At 47.4% G+C, this 17,188-nt stretch overlaps 1 protein-coding gene and 1 long non-coding RNA gene across 5 annotated transcripts in view; one reads left to right on the top strand and one right to left on the bottom strand.

Annotated features, from left to right (window-relative positions):
• Positions 1 to 1,358: 1,358 nt before the first annotated feature.
• The window catches only part of NLRP1 (NLR family pyrin domain containing 1), a 42,617-nt gene continuing 26,787 nt past the window's right edge, over positions 1,359 to 17,188 (bottom strand). For all 4 annotated transcript variants that reach the window (XM_045569621.1, XM_045569620.1, XM_045569622.1 and 1 more), the window contains 5 exons: positions 8,972 to 9,234; positions 8,330 to 8,455; positions 5,023 to 5,164; positions 3,157 to 3,201; positions 1,359 to 2,741 (listed from right to left, as the gene is read on the bottom strand). In XM_045569621.1, the coding sequence (XP_045425577.1) occupies positions 2,419 to 2,741; positions 3,157 to 3,201; positions 5,023 to 5,164; positions 8,330 to 8,455; positions 8,972 to 9,234 (899 nt within the window). In that variant the 3' untranslated portion in view covers positions 1,359 to 2,418. The remainder of the gene's footprint in view (positions 2,742 to 3,156; positions 3,202 to 5,022; positions 5,165 to 8,329; positions 8,456 to 8,971; positions 9,235 to 17,188) is intronic.
• On the top strand, positions 2,507 to 13,164 carry LOC123650664. The gene is made up of 4 exons (XR_006739456.1): positions 2,507 to 2,735; positions 10,701 to 10,927; positions 11,930 to 12,084; positions 13,004 to 13,164. It is a non-coding gene; the product is annotated as an uncharacterized LOC123650664 (long non-coding RNA).

The following is a 17,188-nucleotide window of genomic DNA, read 5'->3' on the forward strand; positions in this document are numbered from 1 at the left end:
AAAAAAAAAAAAAAAAAAGAAGAACAAAAAACCATTTAAATTGGCTGACTTTGATTAAAGCAGATTGCCTTCCACAGTGTGGTTGGGCCTCAACCAACCAGTTGAAGGCCTAAATAGGACAAACCACTGACCTCCCACTGAACTAGAGGGAATTCTTGAACTAGAGGAAATTCTTCCATCAGACAGCTTTTGGACTTGAACTGCAACATTAGCTCTTCTCTAGGGTCTCCAGCCTGTTGGTCTACCCTATAGATTTTGGACTTACCAGCCTCTATAATGGTGTGAGCCAATTCCTTAAAATAAATTTCTCTCTCTATAGGAAGGGTGTCTGGAAAGTATCCACCTTGTAACTATTCTCATTGTATTAACAATGGCTGGTTACTTTCCAGAGAGCCCTAGTATATATATACACAGAATCTAGTGTTTCTGTTTCTCCGGAGAACTCTGACAAATACAGGGTTGTGCTTAGAGTTAATGCATTAATACATGTAATACTTTTAGAACAGGGCAGGCCTGGGTAGCCATATGAGCAGACACATGTCTGGGTTCAGCTTCAGGGATGCCTGTGCTCTCTTGCTCTTTGAAATACCATCAGCAAAGGAACAAGTGCTGTTTGAGTCTCCCTTCGAAGTCAGGCACTCCTAGAGGTGGCATGGCAGTTGGAAGCTGCTCTCATACATCCTGCATGCAATGATTCTTAATGTTATGGCCCCAACAATCACTGTACGTGCAATTGGAGGATAAAACTTGGCGGACAGCCCCTTGGGCAGACCTTGAGCTACCAGACTACACCTGCATGTTCTTGATAGAGAGGATCAGAGCTTCCTCTAGAGAGATGTGGGTTTTTACCTGCAGAATGGAGTACATTAGAATGAGCTTTTGGACTGATAGTGGATGGGCACGGAAATAGTTTTGTCCTAAGAGGACTCTCCCATGCTTCTGAGGGACTTCCCTGAGGTCTTTGGCCATTTGGAGAAAAAACAATGTCTGAAACAAATATGGCCTATTTTTTTCTCTTAAGGTAGCTGAGGATATGAAATTCAGATACAAATTGTACACCTGCCACATTCAGCAGAAAACTGCTAACACAGGCAGCTGATGTGCAATCTATTCAAATCAGCAAGTCCATCATGCACAGCTTTCTGGTCTTTGGAAGTGGAGAGCCTGAGACTTGAGTGCAGAGTCCTCACAATTTTGTGCCTTCTGCACAGACTTATCCTACGTGGGACCAGACAATAGCCACAGTTACGTGGATCTCAGGTAAAGAACATCTTTCTCAAAGTGTTGGTGTTCTGGGACTCCATTCCATTACAGGACATGTCCAAGAGCTGGGACACAAAAGTTCAAGAACACTCTGATCTCCAGAGGAATGTCCCCATAGCCAGCCAACTTTACTGCACATGTGAGCAACATGGTCTGGGCAGAAAAGTCAATGAGTCAACAAGGTGTGTAGCCTCCCCCCAGTTGCCCCTACTTTCTTTCTGTGTCCTGATGGAAAATCACAGGATGCCTTGACTGCTCTGTGACCCAGGCAGCTGCAGTTTTTCCCAGTAGGCTTGAAGCAGAACTAGGGCCTTGAACATTCGCAGGCACTGATAAAGGTGTCTAGGTTGTTGCCCCAAACACTGAAGGAAACTGGCCCCTGCCCTGAGCCAAATTCCTTAAGCCATCATGTAAACTCCATACCTGACCCCCTTGCTGTGGACATACATAGGTAGAACAGCCCTTTTTTACAGCCTGGAGGGTGCACTGAAGCCCACTCTGTGAAAGTTCCACTAACACATGCTTTGGACTGATCACTCTGCTGTTCAGGGCTTCTTTCTTTGGAATCCAACTGGCCCCATCTTGGGACTGTTTGGGGCACTCCTTTGTGAGAATTCTCCTACTGCTGGTTTTCGGGTGACTCCCAACAGCAAGAGTGGGTTTGGCTGGATAGAACAACAACTGGAAAATAAATCATAAATCTTCACACCCCGACCCCGAATTCATAACCCATTCAACCTCCCCAAGGACACGTGTCCATTTCCATTGTCTGTCTCCAGCCAGAGTGGAACAGTTCCATGTTCCTCCCATACCTCCTTGCATCTGGATGGGACGAGGGAGCTCTGGGCTTTGCTGCTGTGGCCACCACATGAGGCTCTGCAAGGTCTGCGGGACTCTTGCCAGCTCCAGATGGACGTTATTCCCTCAGATGCTGTTATCCCACCTGAACCGCAGACTGGGAAGGCTACAGGAGACAGTCTCGAACCTGTGCGGCATTGCTGGGCGTGGACAAATAATGCCCAGAAGCAGCAGCAGCAAAGCTCCATCACTTTAGTGCTGGAAGGCAAGTCAGATGGCAACTTGTGTATGGATGAAGAAACTGAGACCCAAAGAAGGATCAGGCAGAGCCAGGACCCAAAGGTGGGTGTTCAGACTTCAGCTTCTGAGTGATCGTAGCCCCCCTTTGCCACCCCACTTCTCCCAGAGCTCCACAATGAGGTGAGGATGTGTCTCTTTCAGGGCTTGGTATAGTCGATCTTTGCAGGCCTGGTCCCAGGACTGGCTGAAGCTGAACAGCTTTCTCATCTGTCCCGGCCTGGTGGCCTCAGCCCGCACCTGCTCATACTGCTCCTCGCTCAGCACCTGTCCATGCAGCTTGTCCAAGACAGGGTCCACCGATGTCACTCGTGCCACCAGCTGCTCTCGATACTGGTCCACGAAGTGCAGCAAGGCCGGGGTGTCCATGGATGAAGGTGAGGCTGGCAATGAACAAAGAAGGGCTCCCACCATATACTCAACCTCTAGCCCCCACTTCCAGCCCTTTTCTCTCTCCCCGCTTCATCCCTGGCTTCCTTCTCCCTCTGGAAAGGCCTTTGACCATCAGAAAGGCATCTCTGCCCTCCCTCATGTCAGCATCTAGCCTGGTATTCTGCCCAAGTGGGACGTGGTAGTGGGATTCATGATGGGGCCATTTGAGGTTGTTGAGTGGGGGCAGGAACTAGGGGGGATGGGGAGGGACTCTGCCCCGGGGCATGCACTGCTCTCCAGATCTTGATCCTTGTGAGCTTTGCAATGGTAGAATCCCTTCTGCTCTGTCTTCCCTTCTTTCCAGGACCAGATAGTACACCCCAGAACTCCCACTGGCTCCTGTGCTCCCTAACAGCTGGTACTGACCTATGGGGGTGGGAGGGACCAGAGTAGCTGCAGGTCTGAGGTCTCCTGGAGGAAAACAGAGATAAATGAGCATCTGTTGCAGTAGTAGTTGTTAACACACGTGATACACCTCCAAGCTCCCACTCACTTCTGAGATTCTTTGATTCAGAATCTCTTCCTTATGCATATGGGAAAACTGAGGCCCAGAGGCTATGAACATAGACCAATAAAGAGAGAGATGTCATCTGAATGAGCAGTAGCAATTTCTTCCACACACTGCAGGCTTGGCTTTATCCAGTCTTTCCCTGAAGTGTATACCTGGTGGAGAACTAACCAAATCTCTTGCTAGGTAAAGCTTTAACTATTTGACATCTCCTTATTCTGAGTAGAAATCTACTTCCCTGTCCTTGTTTGGCCTTGTAGACTGGCACAGACCAAATATGTGTGTTCTGGATTTGGATGTCAGAATCAAGATCAAGCAAGCTTAGCACAGGGGAAGAATGAGTGGATTTGAATAGGAAAAACAAATAAGAAAAAAAAAAAGAGAGAGAAGAGACTTAAAACATTTCTTTCAAAGGAGAGAAAGGGGGAGTTTGCTGTAGTTCATTTGAACAAGGCCTGAGAGTCTGAGCAGATCCCAGGTTCAGTGTGACCTCATGGTGCCTGAGGAGAACACAAGGAGAAGGGAATTCAGGTTGCAGTTCAGGGAGCACAGGGTCCGTATGGATGGAATGAGGAGGGTGTTCCACAGCCCGTATGCTGACTGCATAGTCTGGGAGTCAGTCCTGACTCATTTATCAACTGGAGCATCTATTGTGGATGGTGGCAGCAAAGAATTTAAAGATAAAAATAGAGGAGGAATGATGGAAGGGACTTGTGATGTTTAACTCCTGTAAGAGGAGACATAAGAGAGGCAATGATCACATCAAGAGTCTGATGGGTTTTCCCGTGGGCAAGGAGATAGACTTCTCCTGTGAGCTCCAAGGGATAGAATTAAGACTGCCAGAAGGAGGAGACTGGCTTAATATGAGGAAAAAGAATAATATTACTACTATTTATTAAGGACCACAGCATGACGCATGTAAAAGCATCAGTTTTTTTAAACTTTCCATCATTCCTACAAGTTAGTCATTATGATCCTCATTTTATAGATGAGGAACCTGAGACTCGAACGAGTTAGGTAATTTTCCCAAGATCACCCAGGAAGTAAGTGTGAGAGTGGGATTCAAACCCAGGTCTGAAGCTGGGGCTGGTTAGTCCACGCGTGGTTGCACACAAGCCAGGACTGAGTAAAGCCCACCCTCCTGCCACCATGCTGTGAAGCCTGTTTGTAGCAGGCCAGGAAGCAGCTCCATTTTTATGACAGCTGACATTTGTCCCTAGAAGGAATGTTTGGGTGATTTGGGTTCTCAGTGTATTGGTACTGGACTAAGACTATAAGATTTCTCCATCCTTAAAATTTCACCATTTGATTCCCTCTTATCTACCTGAAAAATATTGAATGATCCAGGGGAGAGTATCTGATATTGCCAAAATTGGCTGAATCCATACAACCACATAATCATCTAGTTCCAACTCTTTCATCCCTCATCCAAGCTATCATGAGAAGCTTTGCCAAAAGCCTTGTAGATGTCGAGATCTGTTAATTCAGGGGTAGTGTGGAGACACCATGGTGCACAGGGAAGAGCACAGGGCTTAGACAGTCAGACTGACTTGAGTTTAAATTCTGGTCATAACAACAGTTATGTGACTTGAAAAAGCCACCTAACTTCTATGAGCTATTTCTTGTCATTAATAAATTGTGATAATTTACATTGTCACACATAGGCACACACACATTCACTGACTTTCTTTCTCCCCCAACCTCTGGACTTGCCCTGGTTTTACCTGGTTTCACCAAGGCTTTCCATACCACAGTCCCGTCTTTCTTGTCTCTCATTTGCAGACTGATCCCCAAACCCAGGTGGCCAATGTAGATCTCAGAGAACAGCTGGGGTTCTCCAGGGCTCCGATAGCAGAGCTCCAGTTCCTGAAGAGACAGAGAGTTGCCATCCTGTTCATCCTGCAAGTGAGGTCTTTCCCACATCCAACACCTTCTTGGCCCTGTTTGACCCCATAGGGACACTCCATGACCTCCTGGACTGAAATCAGTCACCACCATCAGACAGTGCTCTTTTCCATCATCCACATGTCCTGACTCAGAAGGAAGAGGACACAGCTGGGTACCTCATGGATGAGTCAGGACTCCTCCTTAAAAGTAGTCCTCATCCGTCCTAAGCCAGATTCTTCTCCCCACATCTTGAACCAAATCCTTCTTCCTCCACCTCCCCCATCTTGAATCCAAACCTTCATTCCTCCAGCCCAAAGCCTGTCTTCCCAATGGATCCTAATCTTGACCTGCTTTCAATTAACAGGAAATTTATATGCATCCACTTTCCTAAGTCATACCCCAGACAGAACTCTTTATGCCCAACTGTCTACCAAACATGCTCCTTCTTCGGTTTCCACAAACTTGGTAAATGGTTCCAAATTAGGGATCTTCTCCTTAACTCCTTTCCCTCCACATCCATTTTCCCAAGTCCTGTTGGCTCTACCTCCAAAAGATACCCTGAATCCATCAACTTTCCTCCATTTCCACTGCTAACTTCCTAGTTAAGCTACCTGCAACTCTAGTCTGTAGTACTGCAACAGCATTTTTTTTTTTGGAGAAGGGGTCTTGCTATGTTGTCTGAGCTGGCCTCAAACTCCTAGGCTCAAGTGATCCTCCTGCCTCAGCCTCCCAAGTAGGTGGGACTACAGGTGTGCATCACTATGGCTGGCTTTGCAACAACCTTTTGACTTGTGTCTCTGCTTCCACTCTTGTCTGCTTATCACCCATTTTCACCCAGCAGCCAGAGGCATGTTTTTGAAAGTAAATCAGCTCATGTATTACCATGTTTAAGACCGTCCAAGGGCTTGGCATTGCACTTAGAGCAAAATCCAAAATCCATATCAGGGCCGACTGGGCCAGTGCACCCTGGGAGACTCTGCCTCTGATCTGACCCATCTCTTGCTACGTGCACCAAACTCTGCCACACTGGCCTCCTTTTTGTCACCTGGAAGTGTCAAGCTTCCTTCCACCTCCGTGCCTTTGCACACATTCCTGTGCCTGAAACACTCTGCCACAAATCTCCGCATGCCTGAGCCCTTCTTGTCACTGCAGTCTCAGCTTAAATGTTGCCTTCTCGGAGACAATTCTCCTGACCACTAGGGTAAAATAGCCTGAGTCACTGTCTTACAGTGCTGTATTTTCTTCACAGCACATCATGGTACTTGGTCACTATGTCTTTAATTATATATGTAGGTCTCATCCGCTAGGATATAAGCCTCTCAAGAGCAGGGATGAGTCTGTCTTGTTCACTGAATTATCTCCACTAAAGACAGCGTATACTTGGCACTGGGTAAATACTCATTGAATGACTGAATCATGTCTTTCTCTCATCCTTTGTTAACAACTGAGACAGCAGGAAAACTCCAAGATATTCATCCTTGGAGTCATGTTTCCCAACTCAAAAGATAAACGTCACTTCTTCCTAACTACTGGATATCTAGTCCTTCTGAGGACATTAAATTGAAGATTACTAGAAATCCTTCAGAAGCCATGGACTTCAGAGATAGACAGCTTCTGCCTGAGACTTTGGAATAAGATAAATTTTCTGATTCTTCAACACTCTTTTCTGTCCCTTTATTCCATTACTAATCTTGTTCTATTATTCTACTTTGACACCTTCTGAAACACTAATATGACCTCCCTTAACTTCATCCTATTATTTCTGACTCCCTATGGTTTCCTTCTACCACGTAAGGAAAAACAAACCTCTTGTATGTTTTCCCAGACCCAGCTACTGCTCTGAATTTAACTGATTTCTGGATCTATCATCCCCCACCTTACCTTGCAGGCAAACATTTATTAGCTAGTCAGGGTGGAATTTTCACTGCAGGAAATACTTCCTGTTGACTTATACTTGTTGTAAGTAGCACAATTTCCAACTAGGGAAGAGAACACTGCAGGCCCCCTGGCTTTCATAAATAGACCCAGCCAGAGTCTGGGTATGTTTTATTGGCTGGTTTCCATAATCTAGGCCCCTGGTTTGGAGACCTGTTACACAGACTAATAGTGCTTTTGTTTTTGATAACTGCCTGTGTTACAGTTGTCCAATGTGTCCTATCCTGAGTCTTAAATGCTGCACAGCTGTTGTCATATCAGATGGTTCAAAGACTCATCTCACAACAAAAGGAGAAAGAAAGAGGGATTAATCCTGGTTGAACTACAGACCACCATTCAGTAAATGCTTTGCTGATCCTATGCAGCAGATGTGGGCCATAGTGAAGATTTGGATATGAAGGATTAATGCCCAGGGGCCCGACTTCATGTGACTTTCACCATAAGGGTGGACTGAGAAAGTGCAAAAAGCAGCCCCTGACCCCCAGGAAGGGATCTGAGGCTCCCAGCCAGACCTCAGTGTTATCACAAACTGACTGAGGCTCACATCGCTGCTGTTTTGTCCTTTGGTCAGACACACTCTCAGGACATCCACTACAGACAGGTCACTGGGCAGCCCACAAAATGTCAAACATCCCCACTGTACTAAATGAGTGATGGCTACTCGTTTAGCAATTACAGATTTGTGCTTGCCTTAGTTTGCCCTCCCTGTAGAGATTTGTTGAGATTCCCATTGACAGAATTGTTCCTGTTTACTGAAAATGCCCAATCTAAAGCAAATCTTCATTGCCTTAAACCTTCCCCAATATTACCCAACCAAGGGCTAAATGATACAGCAGGTTCTTTCTAACACCCTTTTACTGAGATGCCCCGTGTTTTCCATGGTGTGTGTTCTCCCGACGCAATGAGTGAGAAACCCAGTGTGTTCGGCTGCAGGTGTGTTCCTGCGGATGGTCACTGGAGGCCATTGGCTCCCTACAGCCCAAGCACTTCCAGTGACCCCAAGTCAAACCCCATCGATCTCCACATCCTGGGTGTGATCTTCCCTCCCTGTCCTCCAATCTCTGAAGCATTCCCACTCACACCAAACCCCACTCCCTTCCTGCCCAATCCGAATGTGCTGCACCCCTGGGACAGCCCTGAGACCTGCCCCACAGGGATTCCCAAGCATGCCCTCTGATCCCAGCAAGGGGCAAACACTGGGCTGCTCACCTCAGGGATTATCTCTAGCTTTTCTGAGCCAGACACAGTGTAGCGAGAGCCCATATACAGTGAGGTCAGTGGGGGTGGCTTGTGTATTCGCACAAACTGGAACTTCTTTTCTTCATCATCGATGGCCTAAGGAACATACAGAACAATGCTTAAGAGAGGATTCTGCCCCATGGGATCTGGTCTGAATAGGTGAGATAGTGCTTCTGTGTTTGTGTGTTTGTGTGTGTGTGGGGGGGGCTATACCACCCCTGCACCGCTCTCTCCCCAAGCACAGCCACACAGACAGCCCCACATTGGGCGTCTGCCAGCTTCAGGGTGGGAACAGGGTCGTTGCTGGAGAAGAAGTGAGAATGGGGAAAGGCTGGTTTTAGGCACAGAGCCCTCCCATCCTTTGACTCCTGGAAACAGGCTGCCAACAGTTGTGCAAAGATCAGTGATGGGGAGAACCCAGCTGGGGAGACCTTGGGGAGTCAGGAGCCCAGCCTGTGGCTGAGCAGGGGGCAGGACTATTCACCCACTTAGAGGTTCCCACTTACAAGAGTCTCATCCTTATTCCCAGTCAAGGAGCCCTCTGGGGGCTCTCCGTATTTCATGTTTACCACCAGCCCACCCTGGCCCAGCCTTTCTGGCTCTTAGTGTCACCTTGCGAATGGAGCAGTCACTGGGGATCAGGTAGAGGTGGAAGGTGACTTCCTTATGATGGAGGTGATGGTAGAGCAACACTGTGGAAGTGATGGGAATGAATCGCAGGGCAGCATGGACCATTCTCAGTAGAACTCCCATGGGGGAGAAGCTGGGGTTTTCCAGGACGGTGTAATGTGGCTCCACCCTGGCTGGCTTCTCCAGGAGCATCCCCTCCTCTTTAAAGTGGGCCACTTGGAACAGAGAGATGTCCACATGGTCCCCTGTCAAATGATGGAATAGAGAGGCATGGACTTAGTGCCCTCACTGAGTCAGGCTTGGCTGGCACAGGAGGATCTGAGGGCTTAGGCTCAGGAACCTTCTTGGGGGAATGCAGAGGTAGGGTCTGAATGTTTGTGTCTCCACAAAACTAATATGTTGAAATTCTTATCCCCAAGTGATGACATTAAAGGTGGAATTCCTATAAAAATAGTAGAAAAAAATTAGCTGTGGTGGTGCATGCCTGTAGTTTCAGCTGCTAGGGAAGCTGACATGGCAGGATTGCTTGAGCCCGGGAATTTGAGTCCAGCCTGGGCAACATAGCAAGAACCCCACCTTAAAAACAAAAGAAGTCGAACCTTTTGGCAGGTGACTAGATAGAACCTCATCTTAAAAATAAAAGAAGTAGAACCTTTTGGCAGGTGACTAGATCATAGGGGCAGAATCATCATGAATGGGACCATTGCCTTAATAAAAGAGACCCAAGGAAATTTGTTTGTCTCTTCCACTCTGTGAGGACGTATCTAAAAGGCACCATCTATGAGGAAGAGGACCCTCACCAGACACCAAATCTGCTGGCACCTTGATCTTGGACTTCCCAGCTTCCAAAACTGAGAAATAAATCTCTCTTATTTATAAGCTACCAGTTGATAAGATTTTGTTATAGTAGCTTGAACGGACTAAGATACCCAGCATGCAAAAGGGGTTATGCCTGGGTCTGGGGCCTTTGGAGGTTGCAGGTAATACTGTCTCTAGGGTGGGAGCACCTCAGGAACTTCTTTGAGCCAAACTCATACCCAGGTCCATCCCCTGGCCCTGGACCTTGGAAAGATATTGTACCTCTGGCCACCTGTGCTGGTGGAGATTCTGTACGTATGAGGATGATTGAGTGATGCTGGTAGGTTTGGCTCTAGGCAGGTAGAGAACAAGAAGGAAGGGATGGTGGGAAATGGAGTGACCAAGGGTAGCCTACATTGTCAAGTGGTCAAGGACCCTACACTGGCCACTAACCATTCAAACTCCTCTTTTGGGGAAGAGCCACCTCCAGCATTGTGTGGGGCTTGGCAGGAGGCAAGTTGAGGCTCTCACTCGGGAAGCTGATACTCCCTGGCAGCTATGACACCTACATATGGCCAAGACTTGGCTAAGTGGATGCCCCTAACCAGGACCTCTAGTCTAGAGGGGTGGAGCACAGATGAAAAGACAGAGATTATTTTGGCATGGCAGTGGAGCCAAATGTCCAGTGGCCCCATGGCAGGCAGAACCCACAGCAGCTATGTCTGCAGCAGAGATATCTCCATATTTTTCTTGGTTTGACCTTGGTTGTGTTCCTGGTTTTTCAGTATCATTGTGTCACACTCTTTTTCTCCCCTCTTAGATTTGTTGTAGAAACTTCTGTTAAGTCTATGAGCTACTCAAGAGTCTTCCAGTACATTCCTTAGTCAGACAGAATTGTTTTCTTTGTCTTCAGCCTCTGATCAGTACACCAGGTAAAGATGTTAAAGCCACAGGAGACAGTTTGCGTGATGAAGGCTGGTGGTGGAAGAGATGTTGGCCTGCAGATGAGGAGTCCTGGCTCCATGACCACATTGCCTGGCAACTGCTGTGATGCAGGTGGTTTCTGGGCAACAGGACATCCAGAAAGCTGAACAAGGACCTTAGTGGCTGGAGTACCAGTCAGAATATCACCGAATGATGGTAAGCATGCAAGGAGCCATGAAGATCATTACTGAAGTTTTCTCACTTATTAATTGCAGTTTTTGGATGAAAAATAATACCACAGTGGCATACCTCATCTGAAAAAATGAGGACAATTCACCTGTGAATCTCACCAATCAAATAATGCAACTATTGCTACCATCGTACCCTTTTCCATCACAGTCTTTCTCTGCAGCCAGACCTGTTTATATTTCCATTGTATTTCATGTAGCTTTTGGCTCCTGTTTTTCCCACGACAGTTTAAATGCTGTGGCCATCTGTCAGACCTTTCTAATGACCACAGCATATGATCCCTGCTAGTGGATGCATCACCCTGTAATTCATCATCTGCCTCTCCTGTCAGGGTTGAGCATGCTTCCAACTTTTTACCGTGATACACAGCACTGCAATGCACATATTTCAGCAGAGAACGTTTCTGTTTCCCTTGGGTTATTGCCATGAAATCAGTAAGAACCAAGGGATAGGAAAAGTGTGTGAAAGGGTGAGACCTTTTGTTTCCCCCAAAATTGCTTCTCCAAGAGGTGTTGCCACTTTGCACTGTCATCAGTGACAGTAGGTGGTTGGTCTCACCTGGACCTTCACAGCAGTAGAATGTCCTCATGGGTCAGATGCGGGAACTGAAACCCTGTGAGGGAAGTGCTTTTTTCAAGGCCACACAGCCAGTCAAGGCCCTAGGACCAGATCCCAGCACTCTGACCACAGTTTGTGGCACTCACAGATTCTCTGTGCCAAGCTAACTTTGGCTGAATTCTCGAAGGTGCTGTGTGACTCCAGCTTACCTTTTTGCTAGGGTGACTGACTGTGCCTGGCTTGCCCAGGACTGAGAGGGTCCCCAGGATGCAGGATTGTCAGCATTAAGATCAAGAAAGTTCTGGACCATCTGAGAGGAGTTGGTCGCCCTCCTTCTTGCATATTCTGTGCTTTCCATAGACTATAGCAGAATCACCTTCTCCAAACCTGACAGTATGTTTGTGTTGATAGATTGGAGAGAGAAGAGAAGCAACAAGAAAGATCATGGCCTGAAGGAGAAGAAGCTTGAGTGCTGACTGGGACAAATCTCATTGGCAGGGAGACCTTCTACCCGGAGCTGACTTTAGCTGGTCTCATTAGAAATATTCAGAACAAGCCATCATGGGGTAGGCATGTTTCTGTGGTAGGGTCTGTGGCCCACAGCTTCACATCTGCTCATTAAACAAAAGTTTATTGAGCCCTTCCAATGTGCCAGGCCCTGGGTATGTAGCGTGAGCAGGGGGGACGCGGGCACTGCAATTCCAGAGCTCATGGCCCAATAGGGAAGACAGGCTGATGGCCCAAGGCATCACAAGTGTTGCATCACGGGAAGCCCGTCAGCTCCCTCCTCCTTTCCCAGATGCATTCCCAGTGTTTGCCTTGAGCCACTGTATAGTTTAGGGGGACAGGGACTCTGCCTCCTGTAGAGCCTGCCCTTGGGCCTGTGGCCTTTATGCCATGGCCCTGCCTTCCCTGCTAAGTGTGTTGTCAGCACCTTCCAGGCTCAGGTGAGCTGTTGAGGCAAAGAGACTTTCCTGCTCAACAAGGGACAATGGGATCCCCATCACCTGAGAGCCATCTAGCAGTGTGGTTAAATGATGTAGACTGCCTGTGTTTGACTCCAGCAAAAGCCCTAAGCAGCTATGCAACTCTGAGCAGATTACTTGACCTTGCCACATATCATCAGTGAAGCCAATAACAGTATCCACCTCCCAGTGTCATTGTGAACATTGAATGGGTTTGCGTCTGTAAAGCACTTGGGATAGCAAGAGTTACCTGCTGTTACCACGGATAAAATGCAGCCTTACCAAGCATATCACACATGGATGTTGTGGTTCTTTCTGTTTCTTGCTCAGACAACTTGGCACAGTCCTCCTGGTAACTCTTGGGGTTTGGGAAGAAAAAGTACTAAGGGCTTTTTTTTTTGTTGTGACTGGATCTCACTCTGTCACCTGGGTTAGAGTGCAGTGGCATCATCCTAGCTCACTGCAACCTCAAACTCCTGGGCTCAAGTGATCCTCCCACCTCTGCCTCTCAAAATTTTAGGATTATGAACGTGACTGCCATGTCCATCCCTAAGATCTTCTGAAGACGCATTTTGCAGAATCTGCATTTTGAGATGCTCTATTGTTGCATGAGTCAGAAGGGGCTGGTTCCAGAGAACCTACAGGTTTGAGGCACGTGGGATATCATTGTGGTTCCCAGCAATCTAGTCTAGTTCAGGTAAGTTCCTGGGTGGGTGGGGACGGGGAGAAGGAAAGGGAGGAGCTGATGAATGATCTCACCAAGGTGGCTTTGTGAAGTGTCTTTGTTCCTCATGGGAAGGTTAGAGAGGAGGAAGTGAGACAGAAACGAGGAAGTGGAGAGCAGGGGTCTATGTGTTCTGAAGGAGATGGAGTATGGGGGAAGGCGAGGGTCCCAAAAGACAGGGCCAACTCCATGGTCATGTGGCCTGTGTTGTCAGTCACTCAGAGCCCTGAGCTCAGAAGGACCTGACACTTGGTTTAATGTTTGCTGTCACCATTTTGGTAGTCTTAATCATTTTTGAACAAGGGACGTGGCTAATGAGAAGTATACATTTTGCGCTGGGCCCCGCAACTGACGGAGCTGGTCCTGCAGGAGGGTGAGAATGCCCAGGATGGTGACGTCTGTGAGGCCCCACAGTGAAGCTGACAGGCTGAAAGCTCTAAACTCTAGCTATAGTGGGAGGAAACTCACTGTGGAAAGTTGGTCACTCAACAGAGGACCTCTGCAATGACAGTGAAGAAGTGGCCAGTGCCCAAATCCTAAACCAAACCTCTGATTGGCAGTGAGATCATCGTTTCCAGGGCAACAAACAGCTTCAGTCCAGAGAGCAGGCAGCAGGGATTCCTGGAAGGGGCCCTGCCCATCCCCAGGGTTCGTTTCCTGGCTGGGCATGCACACAGCCAGCTCATAGTGGCCTTTGTGCATATTGCCTCTTCCTCTGGGTACAGAATCCAGAGGGAGTATGTCTTGTCTGGCCATAGGATGAGGCCTAGAATTTGGTCTAGAAAATGCTGATGGAATATGGGCTTGGGCATAGCTGGGTGGGGTGGGAGTGTAGCTCTTAAACTGGGATAAATAGGACCCAGGTTAGTATCCCAGCTCTGGACAAGGATCTTCACCTCTTTGAGCTTTGGTTTCCTCATTGGTACGCCAAGGGAAACCAGAGTCCCTAACTCACTGGGTCATTGTGAAAATCCAGATGATATTAATATATGTGGTACCTTGTGTGGCACCTGGCACAGATTGCACACCTATTGTTCATCATTCTCATTAGCCATGTCCCAGGAGCCCTCAAAGGACAGTGCCACCGACACAGTGACTTCACTTCTGTCTGCATCTGGCTGTCAGTCTGGCAGACTGAGGCTAGATTGCTGTGCAATTGGAGGGTCACCCAATTCCTTGGGCAAGTCCTATTTCCCAGGCCCACCTGATGGATGTGTGAGACTGACCAGGGTGTGACTAGGGTGTCTCAGAAAGGGAGGGGCCAGCTTGCTGCCTCTAAGAGTGGATATGTTGGACCCTGGAGCAGGAGCTAAAGGCAGAGCTTGTCCCCTCGGGCTCTGCTGGTACATTCTGGCTCAGGCCTTAGCTGTGTGAGGTTACCCCTGGGATACCTGGTGCAGAGCTGGGAGTGGTGGTGCAGCGCCGAGCATCCCAAGACCCGGCAGCCCAAGTGGTCTTGTTGTTGGGCATGGGCAGATCTATGGCAGGCTGAGCCCACTGACTCCCATGGCCAAGCCCGTGTCTTCCTAACAGTGCACCCAGAGAACCCCTGGGCCCCAGAGGCAGCATGGTTGCTGTTGTGGTTGTACTCATTGCTCCGCAGATTGTCAGGTGGGGAAGAATAACTTGTCCCAGCTTATTGTCTGAGCTGTCAGTGCCCTGTCCGCAGCCTTCTTCTCTCTGGACGGATCTCTACAGCCCCCAGAGGTGTCTTGCCCCTCCCTCCCCCACCCGACTTTACTATGGAACCTTTCCTACGGAACTCCGCATGGCCCTGTCTGTTAAGCCAGGCTCCCCAGGACTCCTGAGGTTCCTGAGGCCGTGGCCTGTATCTCCCTGCCCTGCGCTTCCCTCCTGGTGTGCAGCTTGAATTGTCTGCTGAGCTTCTGTGGCCTCAAGACTTCCTGGGTCCTGGGTCCTGGGCAGTTCCTTGCTTTTTATTTTTCTCATTCCATTTTTTTCTTTCTACTACTTTCTAAATGATTTTTGTTATATATATGCTTTGATTGATAGCCCTAATATTTTAATGTACATACTTAAAGTCTAGATTAATGCCTTTACCTTGAGGTGATGCCAAATATCTTGAACTACTGGAATGACAGTATAAATTAACATAACAACTAAATATAAGTTAAAAATTAAAAATATGTCCGCTTTCATTACTTAACTAATCTGTACATATCATGAAAGTGCTTACAACTGATAGAAGCTGTAACACAAATTGTTTCTCCAATCATTCTGTCATCAGTTAGAGGAAGCTCCTGCCTGAGTCCCGATCTGACGTGGGGAACCACATCAGATTCTTCTCACTTTCTCACCATGCTACAGACATTAGGTCCCTGGCACCCAGCATGGTCTGGGTTTCATCTGATGCCAGGTCTACCCACGTGGCCGGGTGCGGGGAGCCCGTGCCGCAGCCCTTGCTCACAGCAGTGCTCTGTGTGCCCCCATCTGCTGCCTCACAGGTTCCGACCCTCCGGCCTGCCCTGGGCCGGACCACGGCACAGCTGCCTCGGCCACCACTGCCACGCCACACCACAGCCAGGCCCCAGTTCCCACCTCTGTGGCCAACACTGAATGATGTTGTTAGGCAGTGTGTGGTCTCCACAAGTAAAGAATTTCCCTTTACTGCCCTGTCCGGAAGCATTTCAGCGTTTAAACCTGACAGTAGTCCTGGTGCATCTGTTTGAACGTCAGCCTTGCCTTCACCTCCTTCTGAAGGCTACCGAGATCGTGGACTCCTTTCACACTCTTAGGTGCTATTATTATGGTATTTATTTAGTTATCTCTCTCTTTTAAATCCCCACATATCAGGCCTTAATATCATCACTTTCTCTAGGCGATGTTGTGTTAGATTTACCCACACTCAGGGGCTTTGCTTATCATTCCGTCTTGCACCTCGGATCCTCCATGTGGGATCCTTTTCCTTTTGCATGTGGGCTGCATCCTTTAGAATTTCCTTCAGTGAGCATTTGTTTGTGTTAAAGTGCTCTTGGTTTTGGTTTTTGGTTTGTTTTAAAATGTTTTATTTTATCCTTTTCTTAAAAAATAAAATTAATGCTCTGTTTACAATCTTTGATTGGCAGTTTTTTAGACTACATTGAAGAGATAATTTCATTTTCTGCCTTCTATCACTGCTGTTCAAAACTCAGTGATCAGCCTCAGGGTAGTTTTTTCTAGGTGATCTGTCTTTCTGGCTGCTGTCAAGACCTTCCATTTACTTTGTTGTTCTGTAGTTTCACCATAGTGAGTCCAGTCTTGATATCTTTCTCTCTGTTGTCTGTCTCTCCTACTTTGGATTTTTGGATTTCTCATTCTGAGAAGTATCGTATCTCTCAACAACTCTAGAAATTTCTTGACAATTATTAAATATTATAATATCTCTATGAATATTGCACCTTTCTCTGTTGTCTCTATTAGATTCTTCTGGAAATCTAATTAGGTCTTCTCATGGTATCATCTATCTATGTTACTTGTTCTTCTTTACAAATTTTTAAAATATTTTCTGTCAATTTAATTTGATTCCAAATTTGGTTTATCATGTTTAATGGTTTCTTGCTTCTTGCTCATATTTTTAAGACTACTTATTTCTTTGAGCACGTTATACACACTTATTTTATGTTCTGTTTCTGATAATTCCAATGTCTGAAGTATGTAAGTGACTGACTCTGGTACTTGCAGTTCCCGCTGGCTCTCATTTATGGTGCCTTATTTACCCTTTGTAATATTTTTGACTGTGAGCTTATTTCTTGGAACTTCATCTGTGGGAAGTCTCCAGAGGTGACAGAGGTTGGGATACTTTATGACTACTGTCTTCTACTGGGATGCCTCTCTCATGGCTCCAGCTCTGGAGTGTAGTCTGCTGACACTATTTCTTCTCCCTCCTGTAGGAGTCGTAATGGCTTCCCATGGCTGCTAGTCCCCAGGTACCCCAACATTCCACGTTAGTTCACTTAGCCCTCATGTGTAAATAGTGCTGTC

The sequence above is a fragment of the Lemur catta genome, chromosome 15 (genome assembly GCF_020740605.2).
Source record: "Lemur catta isolate mLemCat1 chromosome 15, mLemCat1.pri, whole genome shotgun sequence".
NCBI lineage: Eukaryota > Metazoa > Chordata > Mammalia > Primates > Lemuridae > Lemur > Lemur catta.